Raw genomic sequence first — 23635 nt, forward strand, 5'->3', positions numbered from 1 at the left:
AGGAACATAGGATGAGTTGGGATTTGTTTGGAGTTTGGCAAAGACAAGAGGCCAACAACTTCATAGGTTGGCTAGGGGAAAAAAAAACAACTCTGTAGGTATTTAATTAATGAAATAATTTTTTTATGCACTTATACTGTAGTATTATTTTTTTTGTACTAGTAGTTTTGGATGTATGTCACATGTGTATGATTTGAAATTTGAATTTAAATTCATATTATATTGCATGATCTAAATCTACGAGTATAAAAAGTTATTTTTTAATTAATTAGTAGTAGTAGTATCATACTTAGTTATAAAGCCCAATTCGGTTCGTGCAATCAAACCAATCAACTCTATGAACCGGTTATAGAATCGAGTTGAGTTGCTAAGTAGGTCGATCAAGCAAAAAATTCAATGATCCGATGATTCAAATAATGAATAAAAAAAAATCGTCAATTGAACCATTGATTGAACAATTGACTTAAAAAATTTATTATTTTTATAATTTATAATATATTATTATATTATATAATGTTCTTATTGTATAACTCATGGTTGAACCGCTCAACCTGCGGTTAAATTATTGACTCAATAACCCTGTCACCTCTTTGGATCGAGATCGAGGCTGAATTTAATAACTAATGGTATTATAAGCAAGAAGCACGTGTTTCTAGTGTTGCCTTACAGAATCATCGTTCATTCTTCATCCATACCCTAAGGTGCAAAATTTCCCTTCCCCCACACCTCGCTCTCTATTTAGTTATTATTATGTCTACGTCGGTTCAACAAAATCATGCGTACCAAATTAATTTCTCCAGAAAATTCCATTTACATCACCCCGATTAAACCCAAAAAGAAAACTACTGCTACTAGTATGATCGTATAAATTACTAATTAATTTACTTGCATAAAGCACTTAATTACGAGTGACTGAATTTTGGATCATTTGTTAGTGTTAGTGAGTTGCAATTTAGCCAGGCAGGCAGAAAGCAAGCAAGATTGAAAGGGGCCGCGCATGTGTCCGGCTAGGTCTTACTGGTCATCGGCCCTGAGTTCCATCAGGTGGCCGGAATTCGATTTCTCCGTACCCGCTTCCATCTTCAGATGGGCTGCCGGAATTGATTTCTCCCACTTCACCACCGGTTGGTCCGCCTCTACCTTCCGCTGGCTGGATTTTTCCATAGTTGATAACGCCATGTGGACCGTAATCACGGTGCTGGAGTCCGTAGCTCTGGTCACCATGCTCTGCTATTTCTTCATCTTCTGCGGTTGTACTTTGTGATTGTTTTATTTCTTGAGATTTTGTATGGTAATAACTTTTTAAAGAGTAGAATAATAATAATAATAGCTAGCTATTTTAAATTATTAGATCATTTATTGTACACGACACACCTCTGGTGCTCAGTTGATTACTCTTTAGTGCTTGCTAGCCTGATGCTTCCAGGAGTTCTTCAGGAAGGAAGCCATGGGGTACGTTCAATTCTTTTTCTTTTTCAAATTTGTACCAACTTCTTGATGTCGTTTCATAGGTTGAATTCATTTTACAGGAGTATTTTGCATTTTGATTACTATTTTGTATCAGCTCATCATAATTGGTTTCCTCTCTCTTGTGATTGGTTTCTTTCTTGCTTGGATCCTAATCTTTCCTTCAGATCAGGTTTGGTGCATCAATCATCAGACAACCAAAACAGAAAAGAAGACGAGTGGCCATGTTAAACTTTTCCTTCTCATTCTCAATCGACCTGAAAACTAAGAAAACGAAATGTTTTGTTTCTGGGGTCTACCGTTCTAAACTAGACTGGTGGAGTATCTGCTTTTTGTTCGTTTTATAGGACTAGCTAGTATCCATCTGCCTTATTCAATAATCATTCGAGTACTGCTAGGATCAAGGGTATGTATGAACCCAATAAATAATTTTTTCTCAAAAAAAAAAAGAAGAGGAAAACCTTACAAGTTAGAGTACTGGGATCAGAGGGACGAACTGGAAGAAACTGCAATGTGCCCAAGTAACAAGATGATTTTTCTAGGCCAGAAAAAAACAGCCTTTTCACCCTTCGAGTTGCTCTGGTTGACAAGCTTGGTATATTATACTAGTCTCTGGAGCAATTTTCAATCATTAGAAGATCAATGATGGCCTTCTCATCTATTCAACTCAGCGGAAGAATCAACAATTAATTTGTTGATTGCTCGTGAATCCTACGGCATCATTAGTGACGAGACTAGCATCATGTCAAATGTAGTAGTCGTTTTTTTGGTTTCGGAAAAGGTCATGCTAACTTTTTAATCTTGATGCCATTATTGTAATTTAACAGAATGAATCTTGAATGTTCCGGGGGAGACCACCGTTTATTATTGTTTACCGTTTTCCATTAATCAGTTCATCATCCTTGCAAATGCAAAGAGTGTTATCCTCTCCAAAACTTTGGCGGCGAAAGGAGCAGAAGCTCCTAAATCTCTTCTTATTTGCCATTGCGGGCAAATAATGATGAAGGACAAATGATGAAGATGATGATTCATTCATACTTGGAACCCAACAACCAAATTGCAGTCCAATTCATAGTGGACTCGTCTAGAAATTTCATGAGTGAGGCCCATTAGGCCCAGTACTAGTCCATTGTCGACCGTTGGAAGCAAGCAACGCGTGGAACAGCTAAACGCCAGACGTCTCGACAGGTGTCATTCAAAAATACTAAAAGACCCTTTTACCCCCGCTCCCTCCCTATAGTCTATCGTTACGATTTGAAAAACAAGAGCCGTACAATTAATTCCTGAATGTAGCGGAAATGCAAGAAAAAACCTGAAAACCCCCCCGGCCGGATTTTTATTTTTTGTTTGGTTAAAAAAACCAAGAACCCAATTTTCTCTTCTCTCTCCTGCTGCATTTCTCTCATAACCCTTTATCTTTCTTGAATATCTGGAAGAAAATAAACCCGTGAAATATTTTCTGTGTTTTCTTCATATTGTTGAATCAATTGGCTACTTGTGTATGGAATTTGAGACCAATTATTATAGTGATACAGAAGGAGCAGTTTTTTGGGTTCCCAATCAAGAAGCCATTCATTTTCGCCGCGTGAATCCTCCTTTAACCTGCAATTCAGGGCTGCATATAAATCCTCGTCGGCCTCCATTTTGGCCTGGATTTAGTCCAGTTAATCCGCTTTTAGTTGGCTTCCTTGAGTTGGGATTTGACCCTGATGTCTTAATGAAAATGGAGGTCCAGAGGTCAATTTCCCTGCTTCAGGTAATTTGCCAAATGCAAAGAAAAAATTGATATCATAAACATCGACCTTTTTCTTTGTTGCTTTCTTTTTAATTGTGGGCTTGAATTTTATTTATGTAGTTCATGGCTGATGAGGGTCTGGTGCCGTCTCCTGAGGAAGAAATCAAGAGAAGAAATGTCATTGCCAAGCTTAAACAGGTTCATTTTCGTTCTAAATTGCAGTAAAAGAGAAGCACCTCTTTCGGTGAATCCCATAAACACGTGTTGCATGTCTCATCGTTTCCGTAGTTTTCGTAAATTTGTTAATCTTGATTCTGAAGTCAAATTGCTTGATATTGCAAAATTATGAGGTGGGGTTGGTTGGGGATAGGAAATGACATTACAGAACTGCATTGCAAGGCTTGTACCAGCCATCATTTTCCAAGGCAAAAATATGAGAGAGAGAGAGAGAGATCAGGAGAGAAGATGAGAAGGAACTTCCTAGCAGACTGTAAGAGTACAGACTTTCCTGCATTTATTAGTTTGTGATTGTTGATCAGTTTATTGAGCTTTATAATAGCATTACAAGGTGGGATGGACTAGACATTCGGTTAACAATGATAACCCCCACCTATCTTGGGTTTCAGATAGGATTGGAGTCCTTTCTTCTTCTTCTTTTTTCTCTGGTCTAGCATGAACCTGTTGTATTGCCTTCCTGGTTGAACGGCTTTGCCGAGTTACCAATCCATTAACATTAGTTGTGAGCAGTCTATTTCCTTCAGGGAGCTAAATTGTAAAATATTTAGAGTTTCCTCTGGTAGTTAATAACTGTTTGAATGCTGCCCTGGCTGGATGAAAAATCTGAAATGAATTCTACTTAGTGCCTAATTTGTTACAGCATTTGAATATTTTTGTTTCTTTGAGGAGGTGCTAATTTGACATTGCACTGTGGTCATCATATTGTGATTAAATAGATTTTAGTTTTTTCGCATCTTTTCTGATTGATGCTTGTGCATCTGAAATTCTTCATATGCAGATAGTGATGCACTGGGTTAAAAGGGTTGCTTACCAGTGTCAACTTCCCAAGAATCGAGTTAGAGCTGCTTCTGCTACAATATTGACATTTGGATCTTATGGCCTTGGAGTAAGGCTTGATTCATTTTCACTTGCACTGCAACTATTGTCATCTTCTTGCTTTTGCCTGTCAGATTACTCACCTGAGGGTACCACTAATTTTGTTAGGTCTAGTGCAACAATAATTTTGTGATCCTCATTATAAGTTTTTTTTTCCCCAAAAGATGAGATTGCAAGATCAGTTTGTTGATTGAAATTTCAGTGCTATGTTGGCAAAATGACATTGGGATTGTCAACTTTTGGAAGAAGTCATAACTGTGAATTTAATTTTACTGCTAACAAATTCATCTTTTGGGTTCGAGCTTGAAATTGTCTTTTGAACTGCTTAATACTAAAACTATGCAGTTGAAAAAAATTACTAACTTTATCATTTAAATTGCATGAATTTGAATTGTTCAAAATGGCATCACTGCTGTTGCTCAAAAGAATTGACATTTTTTGTTGTGTTAAATCTTCTGACTTGTTTCAATGAATTCAGGTCCATAATTCAGGTTCAGATATAGATGCTTTATGTGTAGGCCCATATTTTGCAACAATGGCAGTAAGTGTTACTTCTTAGCATTTTGTTTCAACTTATAATCAGTGGGAATGTTTCAAACATCCTCTTCTTATGACTAGGAGGACTTTTTCGTACTTCTTCACAATATGCTTGCAAGCAGACCTGAAGTGACTGAGATACACTGTATAAAGGATGCAAAGGTTCCTCTAATGAAGTTTAAGTTTGATGGGCTTTCAATTGATTTGCCTTTTGCACAACTTAAAGTAATCTCTGTTCCTGAGGTGTGTGCTGTGGCCTTTATATCCACTCCATGGTAACTATTTGAGTGTTAGTGATGACATCTTGTAGGATTAGTATTCAAGTAGACCTTCATGACAACTAATATCTAGTTTCACCTCTCAGCTAGATTTTTCTTGTTTCTACTGACAGCTTTTCTTTGTTGAGCCTTATTCTGAAAGTTCTGGGTTTAACATGTCATAACATGTCTACTTATGAAGATTTTTACTTGTGAAATAATGATGTGTAGAATGTGGATCTACTTAATCCATTTTTTTTGAGGAACATTGATGACACAAGTTGGAGAAGTTTGTCTGGTGTACGTGCCAATAAAAGTATTCTTCAGCTCGCGCCAAACGTCGAGGTAAATATGTACTTTTGGCCTCTAATTAGCACTCTAACTTGCGCACAAGAGCAACCCATTAAATGCTTGTGCAAATTTATCCAAGTCACGTGCCAACTCATAGCTGTAAGCCTCGAGTTATTTGCGTCCTTTTCATATCTCTGATGTTATCAAAGTGATTTGTGCAGCTATTTCAGTCGTTGCTGCGTTGTGTTAAATTATGGGCAAAAAGACGAGGAGTGTATGGAAATGTAAGGGTTGTCTTTTTTATATGCTGGCTTTGCAGTTTTTGTCTAGTATATCTTGTCTCGGCATCCCACCTAATTGGAAAATGACATTAATCCGGTTCATTGCATGCTTTGCAGTTACATGGATTTTTTGGAGGTGTTCATTTTGCAGTCCTTGCAGCATTTGTTTGTCAAAGGCATCCAAATGCCAGTCTGAGTCTTCTGATCTCAATTTTTTTTAAGACGTTTGCCTTTTGGCCTTGGCCAAGACCCGTTTTTCTGCATGGCCGCATGATGGCACCGACTATTTCCAGTGACTCCCGGTTTTTGATGCCTATCCAATTACCATGTAGCCCAAATGAATATTGCCATTCTAACATCACACGAAGCACGTTCTTCCGGATTAGAACCGAGTTCCTTCGCGGACATGCCTTGACTAAGGTATAGTGAGTCATCTGAACTGAGAATTGGATGTAACCTGTTTCTGCCATGCTTCAATCCTTCCTGCTCTGTCATGTTTCAATCATTCCTGCTCTTATCATATACATTTGTTGTCTTCTCTCTAATTGATAACTACTAGGTGGTATAGTGAGCCATCTGAATCAGAATTGGATGTAACCTGTTTCTATCATTTTTGACTCCTTTGTGCAATCATCATCTATGCAACAGTAGTCTGCCTCTAACTGATATATACTGAGTGGTGCATGCTGAACCTTAACGTGGTTATTTATTCCCTTTTCCTGTCAATTCTCATACTGCAGGATATTCTAAGGCCCGATTTCAGTTGGAGTATCCTATTTGATCCTTTTCCATATGCAAAGAAATATGCTCAGTTTGTCAAAATTTGCCTCTCAGCTTCTAATCAAGATGAGTTACGAGGATGGGTGGGTTGGGTCAAATCGCGCTTCCGCTCACTTCTTGTCAAGGTTGGTGGTTGACTGCTTATTGGCGTTTTGTCTATATTTATATAGTAAAGTTGAACACAAGTTTATCCTATATGTTGCTAATCACAATATTATGTATCTAGTAGATATCTAAGCTTATCGAGTGCTACAGACTAGAGATATTCTCTTATTACGTTTTGATTCATTCAGCTGCTTGGTGATTAATGTGTCTGTCAGCCTTCCTTGGAAAGCACCTAGGAAATCATGCCAATTATTTGCCAATATTTGCTCTAAGCAAATGGTCTGAGGGATTCAGTTTGGCCAGTTTATCTATAGGTGAAGACACAGTCAACTGGCATTTAAACTCACGTTGAATTTTGTATCCCCTAACTGTTGATTTTTACAGTCTAAGCTGTATCTCTGATATTTCATTTATAATTCCTAGTAAAGAAATAAATTTTTATGACCTTCTTGAGATGTTTGCAGTGCTTTTGAATAGGCATCTGTAGTTCTTTATTTCTCATGATATTTATGGAGTTCGCTGCTGCCTAAGAATCTTGTCTGAGTTTAATAAGCACACTGATTCATCAGGTGTTGGGTAAGGAAAAATAAAGCTTTGTGCTTTCCTTTCTTAATAATTGTAAAAGATCTCCTAGGATATAAACAATTGATATAAACAATCTCATCGTGCAGTAGAGTTCTGGTTCGTCCTTTTTATCTCCGTGCTTCTGTTTTCAGCAGGGGCTACTTAGCTTGTTTTCTATTTTGTATCACTAACATGTCCACATAATCATCATGGCTTCTCCCCTGTTACCTGTTTCAAGGCCTTCTCATTGTGTGTTGGTTGTTCATTTGACACGCTGCATTTCTTGTACAGCTGGAAGAATTACAGGGCTTTTGCGATCCCAGCCCTTTAGAATATGTTGATGTTGATCTGGGTGCCCCAAATGTTGTCTTTTATTGGGGTTTGCAGCCCAGCAGGAGGGATATAATAGACATAGACTTTGTCGATGAAGATTTTATGAAGAATATGAGCAATGGTTATCGGGTTCCTCCCGGAAGGATGAAGTTGTCAGTTGTCAAAGCATCTCAACTACCTAAAAGCGTTACGTGCAATACTGGAAGTAAGGGAGTGAGGGCTCGCTGGAGGATTTTAGATAACAGCCAGCGAAAGATCCCAGTTCGCACAAACTCACTACCTCAGGAGTTTGCTGGATTGATGGCGACCAATGGAAGTGCAGAATTCCCCAGTGCTGGGGTTTAGGCTGTAAGAATGAATATTCATTGTCTCAAGATATTAGTTCGAAGTGTGTACAGGCGTTCTACGTGTTTTTTAAGCTCACACAGCATAGGAAATACTGTACATAACCTAGGGCCTAGGAGTTTACTTGAATTTGTATTAGCCACAGGGATACTCTCGTCAACATAAAATGTTTTGTTTCTGCTCAATTTTTCTGCTGGAAGTTAAACAAAAAAAAAAAAAAAAAAAAAACCAAATTGCAGGCCATCAAATTTTCAGGACATTATTGAGCTTAGAGCATTCATTTCCTTCTTCTCCTCGGTGGTCTTGCTCTCTTTGGGACGTGTGGACTTGCGAGGATTTGTCCATTGTGCCTTTTTACTAGTGCGTTTACTTTCGGAAGCTGCAATTAAGAAAATTTAACACAATTTTGTTGTTGATCAATGTCTGAAAAAGATCCTGTAATTGCGATGCGATCTAGGAACAAAGTGACATCTATTCGACCCGAGTTATCACAGTAATATATAATACTTACTGCCGGATTGCTTTTTTGCCCATTTTGCCTTCTTTACCCAGCAATCTTGATTAATTGGTTGATTCTCTCGGTTTCTCTACTTTTGGTATGTTCATCAATCATAGATGATGCCTTCAGCATTTTGGGGTTGGGGGTTGGGGGGGTGAAGAAAAACAAAATTTATAGATGACAGACAATTGTGCTAAAATGTTGCGGACCACCTAAGACTGCAAACCGACATTAAATACTATATAGAGATTCGTCTTTTGACCAGTCTTCTGCTAAGCTGAACCGTTTGCATGGCTATAGGACAAGAAGATCTCGAGTTCAAAACACTACTAGTACTTCAATTCTCAACAAGATCTTCCCAACTTTGAACTAAGAATCAAAATAACTAAGAAGATATGCAAGGGAAGAAAGGACAAGAAAACATCTAAGAACTGCTTACCTTCTTTTTCAAACTCCATTAATGTCAAAACCACCAACTGCAGTATATAAGATCAAACGCCTCAATCTTCCTGGCACAGTATTCTCTTCCAGTCTTCCAACTACAATTTTCTCTCATAAACAGGATGAGAAGTTTGACTTCTTTCATGCTTCTTTTTCCTTATGCGCTAGCTGTTCTAACCATTGTTCCGCCACTAATCTCTTGTGATCTCATCTCTGAAACATGTGACCAAACCCCAAATGATCGCCTTTGTGTTAAAATTCTGAGGAAAGACAATCGGAGTCTTGATGCAGATGTTGCCGGTCTGGCCCTGGTCACGGTTGAGGCAGTTAGAGACAAGGCAAACTCAACGTTGCAAAGCATCAAGGAGCTAAAAAGGTCTAATCTAACACTGGCAAATGCGCTAATGGAATGCCAAGAAAACTACTATGTAATCCTCAGAATTGACGTTCCAAAAGCTGTGGGATCAATGAGAGAAAACCCAAGACTTGCTGAACATGGGATGGCTGATGCTGTTATAGAAGCTCAGGGGTGTGAAGCAAGTTTGAACAAACTAGAGCAGTCACCACTGGCTGACGTGAACGCTGCCGTTTATGACCTGTCTGTTGTGGCTCTGTCCATAATCAGGATAATGTTACATAGACTCTATACTGTTAATTAGAACATGGTTGGATTCAATGAATAAAAAAATGATGATTGACGTCTAAGAACTGGACATCAAGGCTCAAGATTTCCTCTAATTTACCTTCTCTCTCTCTCTCTCTCTCTCCATGGAAAATACACGAACCTTGCTGACAAAGTCTAATGTAGTAGTGTAGGTGCTGCAGAAGATATTTTATCCTCGATCATGGAATCCTATAAAACAACTCAGTTTCTCTTTCACCATCTTCATCGTTATGCCCCAAAAAGGTCACAAGACATGAAAACTCATGGCTTGCACAGAGAAAAAAAAGAAGAAAGGCAACAACCAGAATCCATCATTCAACAACTTCTGTCTTTCTTCACTAAAGAAGCAGCAGCACAGATGAGTATATTGTCCAAAGCATGGTACAGTGCTTAGTCTATGCATCTTATTTTGAACAGGGATCATGATGATGACACTTCTCTTAGAAAATCAATATCTCAATCAAACTTTGATCAAAACCACCAGCTTGCTGTGACGATTGAAGAAGTCAGAGAAGAGTTCATACATCATGGAGAAAAATCTGGTGATGAATACCGTAAGAAAAATAGGTGTTCACAACTCAACCGATGAAATGCTGATGTAGGCCGGATTCATCTTCCATCATTTCAAAAAAGAAAAATAAAAAGAAGTAATGTAAGATAATATATTGTTCAGAAAGTCAATGTAAATGATCTTCATCAGATCATTAATATCCCCTGCCGCAATTGTATCATTTACCATTGGTTTGTCTCTCCGGGTACCTCCTATGCCTGCTGTCACAATTAGTAGTAAATCCCTTTTTTGCTTTAATTAGTAGTAAAATCGTTTAATGCTTTGAATATTTAATTAGTAGTAAAATCTTTTTTAGTATTTATCAGCGCCCAAATATTACTGGGTTTTCTTGATTTTCATCTACCGGATGGATTGCTGTATAATTTGCCTCCCGGGATTGAATTTAAGTCTTGGAGATAGGTTGACGATCGGTTTCATAGGCTCAGTTGGACCTCTTACTTAGATTAAGATAAAATAGGGTAATATAGATAACGTGAAGATGAAAAAAAAAAAAAAGACCAAATGGAAATTGACATGGCATTTCTAAACGGGGCATTACATTACAGCTTAGAAATGAAGTTTGGCAATAAGGGATAGCAAAGCATATATGGAAAAAAAGAACAATGTAGGAAACAAACAGCAGAGCATTAATTTTCTCTAAGCAGACTGACTTAATTTGCCTCCCGGGATTGAATTTAAGACTTTTCCCCTTGGAGATAGTTTTTTTTTTTTTTTTTAAATTTTATTTGAAGGACCCATGGAGATAGGTTGATGATCAAAGTGCTAAATTTATTTGTATGGAGTATTAGAAAAACTGACACTTTGTCATACATACCTATCGAAATGTGGACGTCAGTTGCCAGCTAGATTATATAGGCTAATGATGTGGAAATCTATGATGTTGTTATAAAAGGTTGAGGTAATTTTCTTTGGAACTGATGACGCATTAATGCCAGTTGTTGGATTTGTTGTAAGTAATGCCGCCTGAAAAGAAAAGGAGGAAATTGAAGCAAAATTACCCTGCCTTTTTTTTTTTTTTTTTTTTTTCTTTCAGGGTGTCCCGGAAAGAGTGGATCCTGCAAATTAATTCCCCTGCCCTCGCAACTTGCGTGCAGCGAGACTCGAATCAGGGATCAATTCCCTTCTTCAGCAATCCCATGTCACCATACCAAACCCCGGGGCTACCCTGCGTACCTATTATTAAGGAAACAAAAACAAGGCATAGAGTACTGTTTAGTATGGCCAGCTAAAATAGAGTAACATAAAGGAAGCAGTAGTTATGTCATGAGTATTTAATGTAGTTCTTTCGGCGAAGGAGAATGAAGGAATTCTTTTCATTTATTTATAAAATTCTTAAAAAAAAAAAAAGATACGAAGTGCTCTTCTTGATCTTGTTATTAGTTGTTACTGGCATCTTAAATTGAATTTCAATTAGATTTTTTTTCGCATATTTTATATTATTACTTGCATATGTCAAAATTGGTAATTTGGGGTCTTTTTGCAGGTGTCATCGATGAGATCGCATGAACTGAATGGTACGAGAATGGCAAGAACAACGATGTTGTATGGGAAAAATTTCGGAGAGACCAAAACCCTCATCTTTGGTAGTGAATCAATAATGTGATTGTGGATTTTAAGCAAGACAAGATGGTGATAGCAGGAGAAAGAAAATTAGGCATGGACTAAAGGCAAATATGCTTCATCTTATATAAGCCAAAGGCAAAGTTGGTTTTAGTTCTCGCAATCTTGCCTTGAGGTCCATAAGAGAAAATTAATGCTCTGCTGTTTGTTTCCTAAATTGTTCTTTTTTCCCATATATGCTTTGCTTTCCCTTATTGCCAAACTTGATTTCTAAGCTGTAATGTAATGCCCCGTTTAGAGATGCCATGTCAATCTCCATTTGGCTCTATGAAGAATCGATGGAGATTAAATCGCCTTCGAATCAAATCGTATATGTCTGAATTTTTTAAGGAGGACACATATTGTGACAATTAGTGAGAGACAAAATTTGAACGCTTAACTTCTCGCTCCACCAAACCTTAAAGACTTGGTGGTTGCCAGCAGCCTCTGGGCTGTTGGTTTCCATTTGGCTCATTGGAAGAGGGGATGGAGGGCATGTTGATCTCGACATCGATGCATCAAACCAAAATTTCTCCATTTTGGCTCATTGGAAATTTCGAAGTCTTATTAGCCGATGACAAGTTACAGGCCTTCAAGAAACAAAATATGCTACATTTTCTACCTCTTCTGAATCCTTAATATTTGCACCAAAAATGAAAATCCCGTGGATTTAATCACAAGTGCCTTGTCACAGAAAAAGAAAATTCAATCGCAAGTCGGAGCAACCACTCGTTCCATCGACATTAAGAACTGCAAAGGCAAACTAATCATTTTTGTAATATTACGACAAGAAACCGAGTCTTGGTCGTCCGTAATTATATCATCTTTTCAATCTTAGGCATGAAGTTTTACAAAATATACTTGATAATCTGGGCAGCTTTCAAAAATTTTACAGAAAAAAAAAGAAATTAGTTTCCAAGTACCCATTTAGGTTGTTGTTACTCTAGATATAGTATATATGTATATATATATACACCACTCGTGACCATCTTAGGCATGAAGTTCTACGTCGATTATTTAGACAGCATTCAGAAATTTTACAGCAAAACATTAATTTCTCAGTACCATATGTCTAGATTCTAGAGTAACAACCTGATTATGGCTGCAGCCACAGCAGAAATATCATGAGCATCTTTATTAACACTCGTAATTGGGCAGGGGAATCGTTTGAAACCATCTTCACATTCTTGAGCTACCATAGCAGAATCATTCATGCTCTCTTCCCCGAATTTAGGATCTCCCAACCTCAAAGCCTCATAAGCTTCAGTAACGTCATATTTTAGAATAAAACTATACTTTTTGCTGCACTCAATCAAAGGGATTTTCAAGTGTGGTTTGGTCCTGAGAAGCTGCTTAATTGTGTGCAAAGCAGAAGTTGCCTTAGACTCGAGCGAACCAACCATTATGAGGCCAAGGCCCCTAACATCAGCGCTGCCGCTTTTAGGATTTGATCTTAGAATGGAAGCACAGAGTTGGAAATTTGGGGTCTTTCTGCATGTGCTGTGGATCAGATCACATGAGCTCAGGGGCACGAAAATGGCAAGCACGAGAATGGCGCAAGGAAGAGTTTTGGAGGAAATTGCATGAGTCGCCCTCATGTTTGATGGAATTTATTGTGACATAACCAAGACAAGAAGATGATAAAGGGCACAGCAAGAAGAAGAATGACAAAGGTCCGATGCAAAAACATGTTGTTTGTTGCGTGCGATACATATATAGTCATAGCCCATTGCAATTATTGTTACGGCAACAATTCTGCCTCCACTATTAGCAAAAAGAGAGATTCATTGATAAATTTATCCTTTCGTCAGCACTCAAAGCTTTACCACAGATATAGCTAAAGGCTAAAGCAGAGATGAATTGCAGTTTATCCATAACAGTTAGTGCTGATTTGTTTAATATCTTCCATGAATGACTTTGTTCTCATCGCCTTATCTCACGTTACCCTTTTTTGTGTTTTCGAGGTTTCTGTTGTAAGACAAGCTCATCGATTGTCATTACAAGTCCTTTTTGCAGAAATTTTTTTTTTTTTTTTAACAAAAGAGAATTGTCACGGTAAGGCTTTGTTTGATAACTTAATTCATCACTTAAATTTAATGGATTCAAATTTGAATATGTATCTTAACATGTTTTTGAGAAAAAAAAAATAAAATATTTGAATTAATTAAGTGGCATTGAATTTCTTAGACAAAACTTGCTCTAAAAAATAAGTGATAAATTATTCACTCATCGCCACTTAATGTGATATACATTCAAATGTATCAAATTAGTATTTAACAATTTTGTAATTTAATATATTCAAATTTCAATTTCATCAAACGCAACCTAAGTTTAGTTCAAACATATTTGAATTCTTCTAAACTCTTCTCCACTTCCTCCATTCTTCTTCTTTATATATATATATATATATATATATATATATATATATATATATATATATATATATATATATATATATATGTAGGTTTAAATTCTCCTACAATTAAAACTTTTCTACTTCTCTCAAGACAGTTTCCTACAAAGAAACAGATCCAATTTATAGACTTTGCCAGTAAAACTACTTGGTTTATATTGTCCTGTACAATTTAATATTTCACATGAAAAAAGGTTACAACATGCTCTATTTCAAACCCAGAAAAAAAAAAAAAAGGTGATTGCAAAATGCATTACCTGAAAATCGAAAATATGACGGGGCAATTATCTCAAGACTCCAAAAAGGAGGAAAACAAGCTAGAGACATGTGGGGCGGGGAGAGATCAAAGACCGATAGCATCATTTCTGTGGGCTATAGGGAAAAGATGGAAACCAGCGCCGGCAGTAGTAGTGGGTTTTGGGCCCAAATGCATTATCCAATCACAAATCTAACTAATAAAAAGTAAAGAAAGTCGGAGGTGAGATGTGACCTGTACACAACAAAAATCTTATTATTGATTCATCTGATGAATGATGAAGGCTCATCTTTTCTAAGTTAATGGTGATTGGTTCATTTTCTAAGATTTTATTTGGGGTGATTGATGAATCATGAAATGATAACTTATCTACTACTATATCATGTCATGCAGGTCTTACTTTGCAGTTCATACCGGCAATTGGAAAATTGAGGAGGTATCTTTCGAGAGGATTTTTTTATTGATCCCCTAGTGGGAGAAAGTTTAAACGACAACTTGCCCATTTGGCTGGGGATAGTCAAAAAAATAATAGTAATCATACTTTAATGTATATTATATAGTAATAAACGATAAGCCACCACGATGGTGGTGGTGAGTGAAGACAAGTACTAGTACATAGATGATAGAACTAATGTACGACACTAAACAAACCTGTTTAGTGGAGTACTACTAGTAGTATTATGTTTGTCGTCACTTTGTTTCGGGATAATTTTTTTTATTTGAAAAAGTGTTTCTAGATAGTTCACCGCAACGGATCTTCTGTTACATATACCCTGTATATCACTTTTTATTATATTACTATTTCTCTTACATAAACATCATGTTTTAGTTCTTTTTTGTTTCCTTAACATTCAATAACAATTAGTTGAATAAAAAATAAATACAACAGGTTCAAAAAAGTAATATATAATAGAAAATTAAAAAATATAATAAAAAATTCATAAAAATCTCATTTTTTTTATGCATTTTGATTTTTTGAGTTTGTTAAATTTTGTGTATTACTTAGTTAATAGTTATTGAATGTTAAGGAAACAAAAAAGAACTAAAATATAATGTTTATGTAGAAGAAATAGAAATATAATAAAAAGTGGGACAGAGGGTATAGGACAGAAGATCCGTTGCGATAATTCACCCTGTAATAATGCGCAACGGATCTTCTGTTTCATATTCTGTACCACTCTTTGTCCCACTTTTTATTATATTGATATTTCTCCTAAATAAACATCATGTTATACTTCTTTTTTGTTTCCTTAAGATCCAATAACTATTAAAAGAAAATTGATGCTAGAAATTATAAAAGAAAGGAAAAGATGTCAACATCTTCTTATCAGCAGTGAATGAAGCCCACTTCACCTGACTGGTAGGTTTTACTTTACTCTATTCCCGCCACTGTTGCAAATAATAAAAATAATACTGAACGTAAAACAAAAGAATTCATCATGTTGCCTTGTCAAGATATTTTTCAGGCAGTTAATTTTTTTTAATTTAAAATACTTATCCAAAGTGAAAGATATATCGACAACAGCACAGATGAGTTTAGGTTAACAGAGAGAAAAGGAGCATGATTATTTGGCACTAATATATCTAATCAAACGAGTGGGAGGACTATTATATACTATATATTTTACCCCCGACTCCACTCTAGCCAGCTTTATAGCACTTACGACGACTGAGCTTCAGGCTATATAGACATGAACATCTAATGCTTTCTCCCGGCCGTGCCATCTCCGATCAATCCTTCCAACCACGCAAAGAATTATTCCTCCTTCATTATTATTAATCTCCAATTATCTTTTGATCCCTTTAGTCACTATATATATAGATAAGAGTAAAAAAAAAATGAGGAGTTTTGCTTTTTCTTGCATAGTTCTTGCAATCCTTCCATCGCTGAGCACAAGTTATGCATTGCCACCCCTAAACTTAAAGAAAAGCAACCATATTTTCATGGTAAGGGAGAAAGTTAATGACCTGATAGAGAATACCTGCAGGAACACCCCTGACTATCAACTTTGCTTCTCAACTCTACTGTCCGATCCTCGAAGCTTCGACGCAGATACTTATGGTCTGGGCCTCATCATAGTTGACGCACTCAAAGATAAGGCAACCTCCGCGGTGAATGCCATCAACAGGCTTAAAGGCTCTAATCCAGAATTCATCCGTCCCTTGATCAAGTGCAGCATCTCATACAATGCAATCCTAAAAGCGGATATTCCTGAAGCAATTGAAGGTTTGAGGAAAGGGGTTCCCAAATTCGCCGAATATGGCATGGCTGACACTGCTGTAGAAGTTCGAGGATGCGAGAATAGTTTCAAGCAGTCCAACTCACCGCTCACTGACCTGAACAAACAAGTCTACGATCTTTCCATTGTAGCTAAATCAATAATCAGGATGCTGCTGTGAGGTCCGTCTCTGTTGTTTGTTCTTGATATTTAATCCCTCAGTTTTACGACATACATATTCAAAGTTCTGCTGCCTAGGTGACATTGAAACGGGAAGTTACCGCGTTACTGTAACATAGTTGATAGCACAAAAAAAGTTGTTGTTTTGGTCATCGTCATAGATTTGCCTGTCCTCTGATTCTCTGCCCTGCCTTGCCTGAGATTGTAATATGTAATTTACAAATATACTGTAGCTATTGGTGCCTGAGACTCCTCCATTTTCTTCCAGAATATATATACCGAACTCGAGGCTTAAATTTGTTTCAAGAATTTGTCCTGTTTGGCACCTCACTTTTTTTTGGCGAGTTTTCCTTGTAAAGTTTTTAAAAAACTGTAGAGGTTACAGAAATTTCAAAAAATTCACTCAAATTTTACACATCTCAAAATTTCCAAAATATAAATTTCCTTCTTTCTCTCATTTCTTCTTCTTCCCACCCCATCTCAACCCCCACCACCATCGGTAGTTGGCGGCGGCTCCTCTTATCTTTTTTTCTTTTCTTTTCTTTTCTCCCTTTCGCTCTCCCACTTTTCCTATCCTCTCTCCCTCTCTCCTCTCTCCTCCCCCTCCTGCTCCTCTTTCCCCACTTTCCCTCTACCTCCTCTCTGTCCCTCTCCTCCTTCCCCTCCCCCCTTGATCGGCGCAATCAAGGGAAAAGGGGGAGCGGGAGGGGGAAGGGGGTGGGTGAGTGAGAGGGAGGAAGGTGAGGGAGAGGAGAGGAGCAGGAGAAAGAAGGGGAGGAGAGAGTGTGCGATGAGAGAGGGAAAAAAAAAAAAAGAAAAGAAAAGAAAAGAAGGTGCCGGTTGGTTGGCGGTGTTTGGTATAATGGTAGTGACGAGAGGAGGAAGTAAAAGAGAGGAAAGAAAAAGCAAAATAATAAAATTTTTTAATGTCTTCACAAAAATTTTCATACAACTTTTATAGCGAATTGTAATAAAGTTTTATACAAATGTTTAAAAAGCTCACCATCCAAACGTTTTGAAACATTCTCCTGTCCCGTGAACGCTCGCACAACAACGCAATGTGGCCATTCTTGAATCTTGATGGATGGTTATAGGCAGAGACGGTGACAATATTGAGACCTTAAAATGCACAAGGATGTGAGTGTGACAATTGGAAGACTTGTTGGCTTTTACAACATCGTCAACTATTGTTCCCCAATCCCGGACATGTATTTAAAACCCCCCAAAAAAAAAACAAAAAAACAGACTCATATTGCAAAACTGTTTAAAGAAGGCTTTAGTGGAACGCCCACCAGGAAACAAAAAAAAAAAAAAAATCCATATGCGAATCAACAAATCAAAGATTGTCAGCTGCGCCTACATTACATTAAGCTCACGCAAGGCATGCAAATGAAAAGTCAGTCCCCATTTATCATATCATCAGCCAAAACCAAGAATTATTAAAGCATCACAAGCACAGAATTGAGAATGCATGCACGCAAGTTGAGATACCATCCAGATTTGAAGCAACAGGAAGGAGGGGTCTTATTCTTTTCATTTACGTTCAAGGATGCCCGCTACATAAGCAGGCATGATGCGCTACTAGAGTCATTAACACCAAATTCTGCAAAAAAAATATGCAACTTATTTACTCTCACTGACGCCATAGTCCTGCCATTTATCACGTATATGCTGCTCATACATGGCTTTCGACCGGATGCTTTTCGTAGTTTAACAAGATTTCAGAAAAGTAAGCCCATGAAAACCATTTTAAAGGTTAGAGTAGCCTTAACACAGATGATGATGTTTGAGGTTTCTGGTATTTACAATACCCTTTGTGCGATGTCCATTATTCGTTCATGTACTTGCATCAAACACACTCTACCTCTCAGCCAGCTTTCGTTCACCAATAGCTCTCTTCCCAGAATTCCCAGTATCTAAACCAGAAGCATGTTCCTCTATACTGCAAACCAGCATAAAAATGAAAGCTCAAATTCACTTCATCACATCATAAGGAGTTTCGAGCTACGTAGATTCGTCAACTACTTGAGAGAAAGTAAATGCAAAGTCAGAAATCACCTACTTGGGAGGTTCAGAATGCACCGAATTTTTTGCAACGGCAGAGAGATTCACAGGGTCCTGAACTGCAATGAATCTACCATCCCTTGGTCCAGCTGGAATTACAGCTGCGTTATTTCTAGACGACATTCCTGCCAACACAATATTAACTTCTTGACTGTTCCTGCCTTGCAGTAAGATAATTGAGCAAGATACTAATCTCAAGCATGTCAAGTCCAGATTTTTCTCTACCTACATACTTGTATATATCCCTGGTAGCATCAAATCACCAAAAACATAAATCCCAAGCCAAGAGTATTTTAGGGTACAAATGCAGTGCATAGCTTGTGGAAATGGATGAGAGGGAATTGAATCTTCAAGTGCCAAGAATTAGCCTATATCAAGTTCACGAATGATTGACAAACAGCAAATCCATCCAGGAGAAAGTATTGTAGAATGTCCCCTTCTAAATGGTTAGGATGAGGGAACAAAATTATACAAGGAACTTGAAAGTTTTCAATAGACATCTCAAACTTGCACGCATGTATATCTGGAGATGCTTTTAAAAAATCACACTTCCTACAAATGGTAACAGGGTTGGAACTTGGAAAAGGTACTTTTAAATTGTCATTTTCATATTAAGATCCATGAAAAGAAAGCAATCCATATATAAAGAACAAGCACAGGAAAATAGAAATGAAAACCAAAAAAGGAGAAACCATTGCTGAAGAAGGATTCTTCATTAAGTGAACAAATATCACACAATCAATTCAGGCATCTCTGCCGAAAAGCAAAATGGAATAGGTAAATGGAACAAATATCATTTGGATCAAACAAAATTATGGGTAAAGATGATGCTGGTCGCTGAACCACTAACATTTGTAACAGGAAATCTGTAGCCTGCTGTGAAGTTCTAACTGGATAATAGCTGAAAAATTAACGTACAGATCAGAATATGTAGAAATACATAGATGCAGAAAACTATTATATTAGGTTAACACTCTTAAACATCCATATTGGAACATAAGTCAAACAAAGGCACTCATTAAGACATTATGCTGAAAATTTGTCAGTCCTGGATCCAAGTTAGGGAAGATTACCTTGGCATATAATAACAACACAAAAGATAACAGTACACAGCATGGCAAATAAGCTTCCACTAGAGGATGAAGAAGATGGTGATGCTTTTGCAGCTTTCATTTTCCTTAGTGCCTTAATCCGCTCAATCTTTGCGCGTTTGATAGCAGCAAGTTCAGCTAACTCTCTGATCAGCTTTTGATCAGCAGCATCCAGTGACAATCCTCTGGGAGGCCGGGGAGGTTTTGGAGGCTTCTTAGCACTTACTGATTTACACTTCTCCATGTCCTTCTCCACTGGGTCTTCAGCCACCACTCCAACCACCTTGTTGTCTATCTCTATCTTCACTTCCTCCTCCCGACATACCACATCCCCATATTTAGGAACACTGCCCAAATTATCCACTTTTCCTCCCTTGACTGACAAATCAAAACCAGTAGAAAGCTTTGCTGGAAAAGGATTTTCTAGTCTAGCACTTGAATTAGGTACAGGAATTGCTTCTTCATTCACAACTCTACAACACTCAATATCATCTTCAAAGTCCCCATACATAAAAAACATGTGATCCATGAAAAATTACAGTGGCAAAGCTCACAATTGACTCTTCATCAACGATTTGCCAAAACTCATCACTCAAATAGTCAACTCCTACTTGTAACTTTCATTGACCCTGTTTTCTTAACACCATAATCTTGAGACCACTAAACGAACTGTCCCAAATTTGCTCAGAAATGCACAGACGAGACACTGCTTCAGTAATTCGATTGTAACTCACCTACTACCAAGCTGACTTGGTGATAAATATGCTTCCTCCAATCCCTCTCCCGGTCAAAACAAGCTCCTGAGAGTAAGCCCCCTACAACATCAAATAGAATATACAATCAATACAGTAACAGCACCAAAGCAATTAAAATTGGCAAGAATATGCTAATTGAATTGTCAAAGTGAGACGCAAAGGACTTGACCCCGGATGAAGCAGCAAATTCCCAGTGCATAATTCAACTACAAAAAAATAAAGATGCAATGCTTATGGCCAACACTTCTCGTTCAAGAAAGGTACAATACACATAGCAATGACGAAGTTGATTTCCACGATGACGCAATAAACACTGACCAATAAAAATTCAAACTTTAAGGAAAACATTGGGATAGTAGCAGGAGAAGAAGTACCTTTAGGAGAAAGGAAAGAGAACCAAGATCCTATGAAGACACAGAACAACAACAGAATCAATATATACAGAGTTCAAACTGAAGCGGGGTGTATTTATTATGGATTAAATATAGGTTTCTTTCCCTTCGTTTCGAATTATAGGAGAGAGGGAGAGGGAGAAAGAGAGCGACAGATAAGGGTTAGTGCACGAGGGCTCAGGGGACTCTGGCCAGGGAACAACCAAGAAACTCCCATAAATCCCACTAAATTATTTGCTCAGCATTGTAGTAGTACTAGTAATAGATTCTAAAGATTGCTCACATGGGCTTTCTCCCTTGTTTCTTTTTTCTTTTTCTGTGTCTTGGCTTTTCTTTCCCCACTCAGAAACTCAAACAGACACGCACAAACACAAGGAGTAGCACAAGGTGGCAGTCATCGGATCATCTTATCCGTACTCCTTTTAACTCGAAAAGACATTATCGATTCATGATAACTGTACTTACTTCATACTTCCTCTCACAGTACCTAGTCGCGGTAGGAATTTCCTTCAAATCTCAACTAGTACAATGCTATAAACCACTGAAGCCCTCTTGCTCTCTCCGCCGACAGTTTTCCTGAATGGTAGTTGAAGTGTCCATTAATGATAAGGAAACGGGCAATTGCTAATTTTCCTTTTTGTTTGGTCAAATATAAGAGGGAAGTGGAAGTTGACGCGGGAGGGATATTGTGATTTGTGGCCTAAATTGGAAGCCTATTGATTTCTTTCTTTCTTTCTTCTGCTGGACACATTTCTGTGTACTAACAAGTAACAAGCGTGATTCCGAGAACATGTTTTATATGCTCGTCAAAAAATATGTACATTCGACAGTAACCACAATTAATTTGGGAAATAGAAAACCCAATTTTAAAGTTAAAAAAGAAAACTACCAACGCAACTTAAATATAGATCGACTTTCACTTTTGGATACAATTTTCTGAATATAGATCGACTCGGTTCAATTTTCTACCACGGTGTTATCACACAATTAGGAGGCACAAAAGAAAAAAAATATGTTGCACTGTGCATTTAGTTTCAACCACTCCTTCAACAAAAGTATTCTGAATACAAAGCATATATCTTCCTTATAACATAGTGGTATTACCTTCTTAATTAAGAAGAGTATTCTTTTATTACTTTTATTACTATTTAGTACGCAGTGGAAGTGTAGAATTCATAATGTATACATATAAGTTTAACAAGTTTACATTTATAGATAGATATAAGCAGTCAACAAAGGCTTTCATCAATAAGTATATAGAAGTAATAGTTTTTTTTGGGGGGGGGGGGGGGGGGGGGGGGGCGGGGCGGTGAAGTTTATTCCTATTGGGGGCAGTGCCAAAATCATTAACAACGAGATAATGACATATGGCATTTGGAATCTCTTACCTTATGTGAAAAAAGGGAAAAAAAAAAAAAAAGGACAAGTCTCTGTCATTCATTCATTCTTATCAAGTTTCCAATTCAAAATGCTAACCATATACGTACATATATATATATTTCCATGTGGAGTGACATAGCATTGTCGTCCGAAGTGAGGCCATTGGGACAAGATTTGCTTACTATTTTGGAGCGTTAACTTAAAATACGAAAACCATTTACTGCTAATTTCCGTCTTGAATTGTAACCACACAGGCAAATCGTTTTGAAGAGTTTTTTTGGTAAGTTGCGTCAGGTGGAGATATGGAGTGCAAAATATTTACAGAATTCTTCGTCAAGAAATCACGATGCTTTATTGCTAAGCATTTAAGAAATATGCAAAATGGTAAGCACAGAAATATTTGTTTGCCTAGTAAATACAATTCAAACTTTCCATTCTTGGTGCAAGTGTTGCAGCCATAAAACCCCCGGTACAGATTGATCAGTTTAATTGGCTCGCTTCACCTTCACATTGTCAATTGTCAATAACTGTCAATTGTCAATGTCAATCAACAGCATGAAGAAGACATTCTACCACAACTTTATGCCATCCAAGGCAGAAGAAGAAGCCTGCAAAGCCAACGACATCCAATTTCAACCCTCCCGAGTTCTCGTGGAGATAAAAGATGTGTACCCGCCGCCGGTTCTGGACTACCATAATCCCTGGAAAATCAAGAAAACCCTGATCCAATACGAAGTGGTTACTGGTAAACTCGTCATCCCGTTTACCAACACCTTTGACCACATCTTCCGTTACTGGACATTGGCCATGGCCAACCACGTGGTGTTGGGGCACAAAGTCAGTGTTGTCTTGTGGGATGTTACTGACCAGAGCAATCCTAAGAGGTTTTCCAATGACTCAATTTATTTCGAGATGCTGCCTAACGATGACTATGTTTTGGCGTGCATGGATTTGTTCAAGGACCGGAGCTTAAGTGTTGACGATGAAATAGGGCTGTTTTGGGATCTCAGGTCTTCAACCCTTCAATTCAAGTTACTTCGCAGGGCTATTATTTGATACTACTCTCTAGTCTCTATCTATTAGTATTATATCTTTAGTTTGAGGGGTCTCCTTGACCCGGCCAAATTACTGCTCGTTCTGTTGTCTATTTCCAAGCATATTTCGAAGATTTTACAATTGCATTGGATATGATTGTTATTAAGTGTTATAGTCGGGGCTCGTCACGTCTCTCTCTCTATTTTTTGGGAAGCAAATATAAATTCATATGACAGCAGTTAAGGGGTGAAAAAGTCGAGAATTGGAC

General features: G+C 37.6%; 5 protein-coding genes across 15 annotated transcripts; 3 read left to right on the forward strand and 2 right to left on the reverse strand.

Moving 5' to 3' along the window:
• Nucleotides 1–566: 566 nt before the first annotated feature.
• LOC113736838 (nuclear poly(A) polymerase 3) lies at nt 567–7993 on the forward strand. 6 transcript variants are annotated; one of them, XM_072084134.1, is made up of 12 exons: nt 567–701; nt 936–2655; nt 2995–3223; nt 3323–3400; nt 4218–4325; nt 4794–4856; nt 4934–5095; nt 5341–5454; nt 5622–5684; nt 5799–6101; nt 6422–6586; nt 7422–7993. In XM_072084134.1, the coding sequence occupies exons 3-12, from the start codon at nt 3185–3187 to the stop codon at nt 7806–7808; spliced, it is 1482 nt and encodes a 493-aa protein (XP_071940235.1). In that variant the 5' UTR covers nt 567–701; nt 936–2655; nt 2995–3184; the 3' UTR covers nt 7809–7993. The 6 variants fall into 6 exon arrangements, with proteins under 6 accessions (XP_071940235.1, XP_071940233.1, XP_071940234.1 ...); XM_072084132.1 differs by having other exon boundaries at nt 626–1452; nt 1635–2655; XM_072084133.1 differs by having other exon boundaries at nt 626–1452; nt 1640–2655.
• A 213-nt stretch (nt 7994–8206) lies between these two features.
• Nucleotides 8207–10160, forward strand: LOC113737783 (cell wall / vacuolar inhibitor of fructosidase 1-like). The gene has a single exon (XM_027264957.2). The coding sequence runs from the start codon at nt 8871–8873 to the stop codon at nt 9405–9407; it is 537 nt and encodes a 178-aa protein (XP_027120758.1). The 5' UTR covers nt 8207–8870; the 3' UTR covers nt 9408–10160.
• A 2501-nt stretch (nt 10161–12661) lies between these two features.
• LOC113737868 (cell wall / vacuolar inhibitor of fructosidase 1) lies at nt 12662–13180 on the reverse strand. Its single transcript, XM_027265011.1, has one exon. It carries the CDS (start codon nt 13178–13180, stop codon nt 12662–12664), a length of 519 nt encoding a protein of 172 aa, XP_027120812.1.
• A 2669-nt stretch (nt 13181–15849) lies between these two features.
• LOC113738031 (cell wall / vacuolar inhibitor of fructosidase 1-like) lies at nt 15850–16959 on the forward strand. The gene has a single exon (XM_027265182.2). The coding sequence runs from the start codon at nt 16091–16093 to the stop codon at nt 16649–16651; it is 561 nt and encodes a 186-aa protein (XP_027120983.1). The 5' UTR covers nt 15850–16090; the 3' UTR covers nt 16652–16959.
• A 1190-nt stretch (nt 16960–18149) lies between these two features.
• On the reverse strand, nt 18150–21651 carry LOC113738029 (uncharacterized). 6 transcript variants are annotated; one of them, XM_072084137.1, is made up of 5 exons: nt 21418–21637; nt 20935–20964; nt 19788–20620; nt 18713–18839; nt 18150–18592 (listed from the first exon to the last, which is right to left on the reverse strand). In XM_072084137.1, the coding sequence occupies exons 3-5, from the start codon at nt 20332–20334 to the stop codon at nt 18511–18513; spliced, it is 756 nt and encodes a 251-aa protein (XP_071940238.1). In that variant the 5' UTR covers nt 20335–20620; nt 20935–20964; nt 21418–21637; the 3' UTR covers nt 18150–18510. The 6 variants fall into 6 exon arrangements, with proteins under 6 accessions (XP_071940238.1, XP_071940236.1, XP_027120982.1 ...); XM_072084135.1 differs by having other exon boundaries at nt 21236–21637; XM_027265181.2 differs by having other exon boundaries at nt 18709–18839; nt 20935–21651.
• Nucleotides 21652–23635: the final 1984 nt, after the last annotated feature.

Source organism: Coffea arabica, chromosome 3e (assembly GCF_036785885.1).
Source record: "Coffea arabica cultivar ET-39 chromosome 3e, Coffea Arabica ET-39 HiFi, whole genome shotgun sequence".
Taxonomy (NCBI): Eukaryota; Viridiplantae; Streptophyta; class Magnoliopsida; order Gentianales; family Rubiaceae; genus Coffea; species Coffea arabica.

Coding starts and splice junctions, on each gene's coding strand:
- LOC113736838 (XM_027264010.2), top strand. CDS start 2,969: ATGGAATTTGAGACCAATTATTATAGTGATACAGAAGGAGCAGTTTTT. Junction 3,401..4,217: donor TCATTGCCAAGCTTAAACAG/GTTCATTTTCGT, acceptor CTTCATATGCAG/ATAGTGATGCACTGGGTTAA. Junction 6,587..7,421: donor TCCGCTCACTTCTTGTCAAG/GTTGGTGGTTGA, acceptor TTTCTTGTACAG/CTGGAAGAATTACAGGGCTT.
- LOC113737783 (XM_027264957.2), top strand. CDS start 8,871: ATGAGAAGTTTGACTTCTTTCATGCTTCTTTTTCCTTATGCGCTAGCT.
- LOC113737868 (XM_027265011.1), bottom strand. CDS start 13,180: ATGAGGGCGACTCATGCAATTTCCTCCAAAACTCTTCCTTGCGCCATT.
- LOC113738031 (XM_027265182.2), top strand. CDS start 16,091: ATGAGGAGTTTTGCTTTTTCTTGCATAGTTCTTGCAATCCTTCCATCG.
- LOC113738029 (XM_027265180.2), bottom strand. CDS start 20,334: ATGGATCACATGTTTTTTATGTATGGGGACTTTGAAGATGATATTGAG. Junction 18,840..19,787: donor TGTTGTTATTATATGCCAAG/GTAATCTTCCCT, acceptor TTGTGTTGGCAG/GAATGTCGTCTAGAAATAAC. Junction 18,593..18,712: donor GTGCATTCTGAACCTCCCAA/GTAGGTGATTTC, acceptor GCTGGTTTGCAG/TATAGAGGAACATGCTTCTG.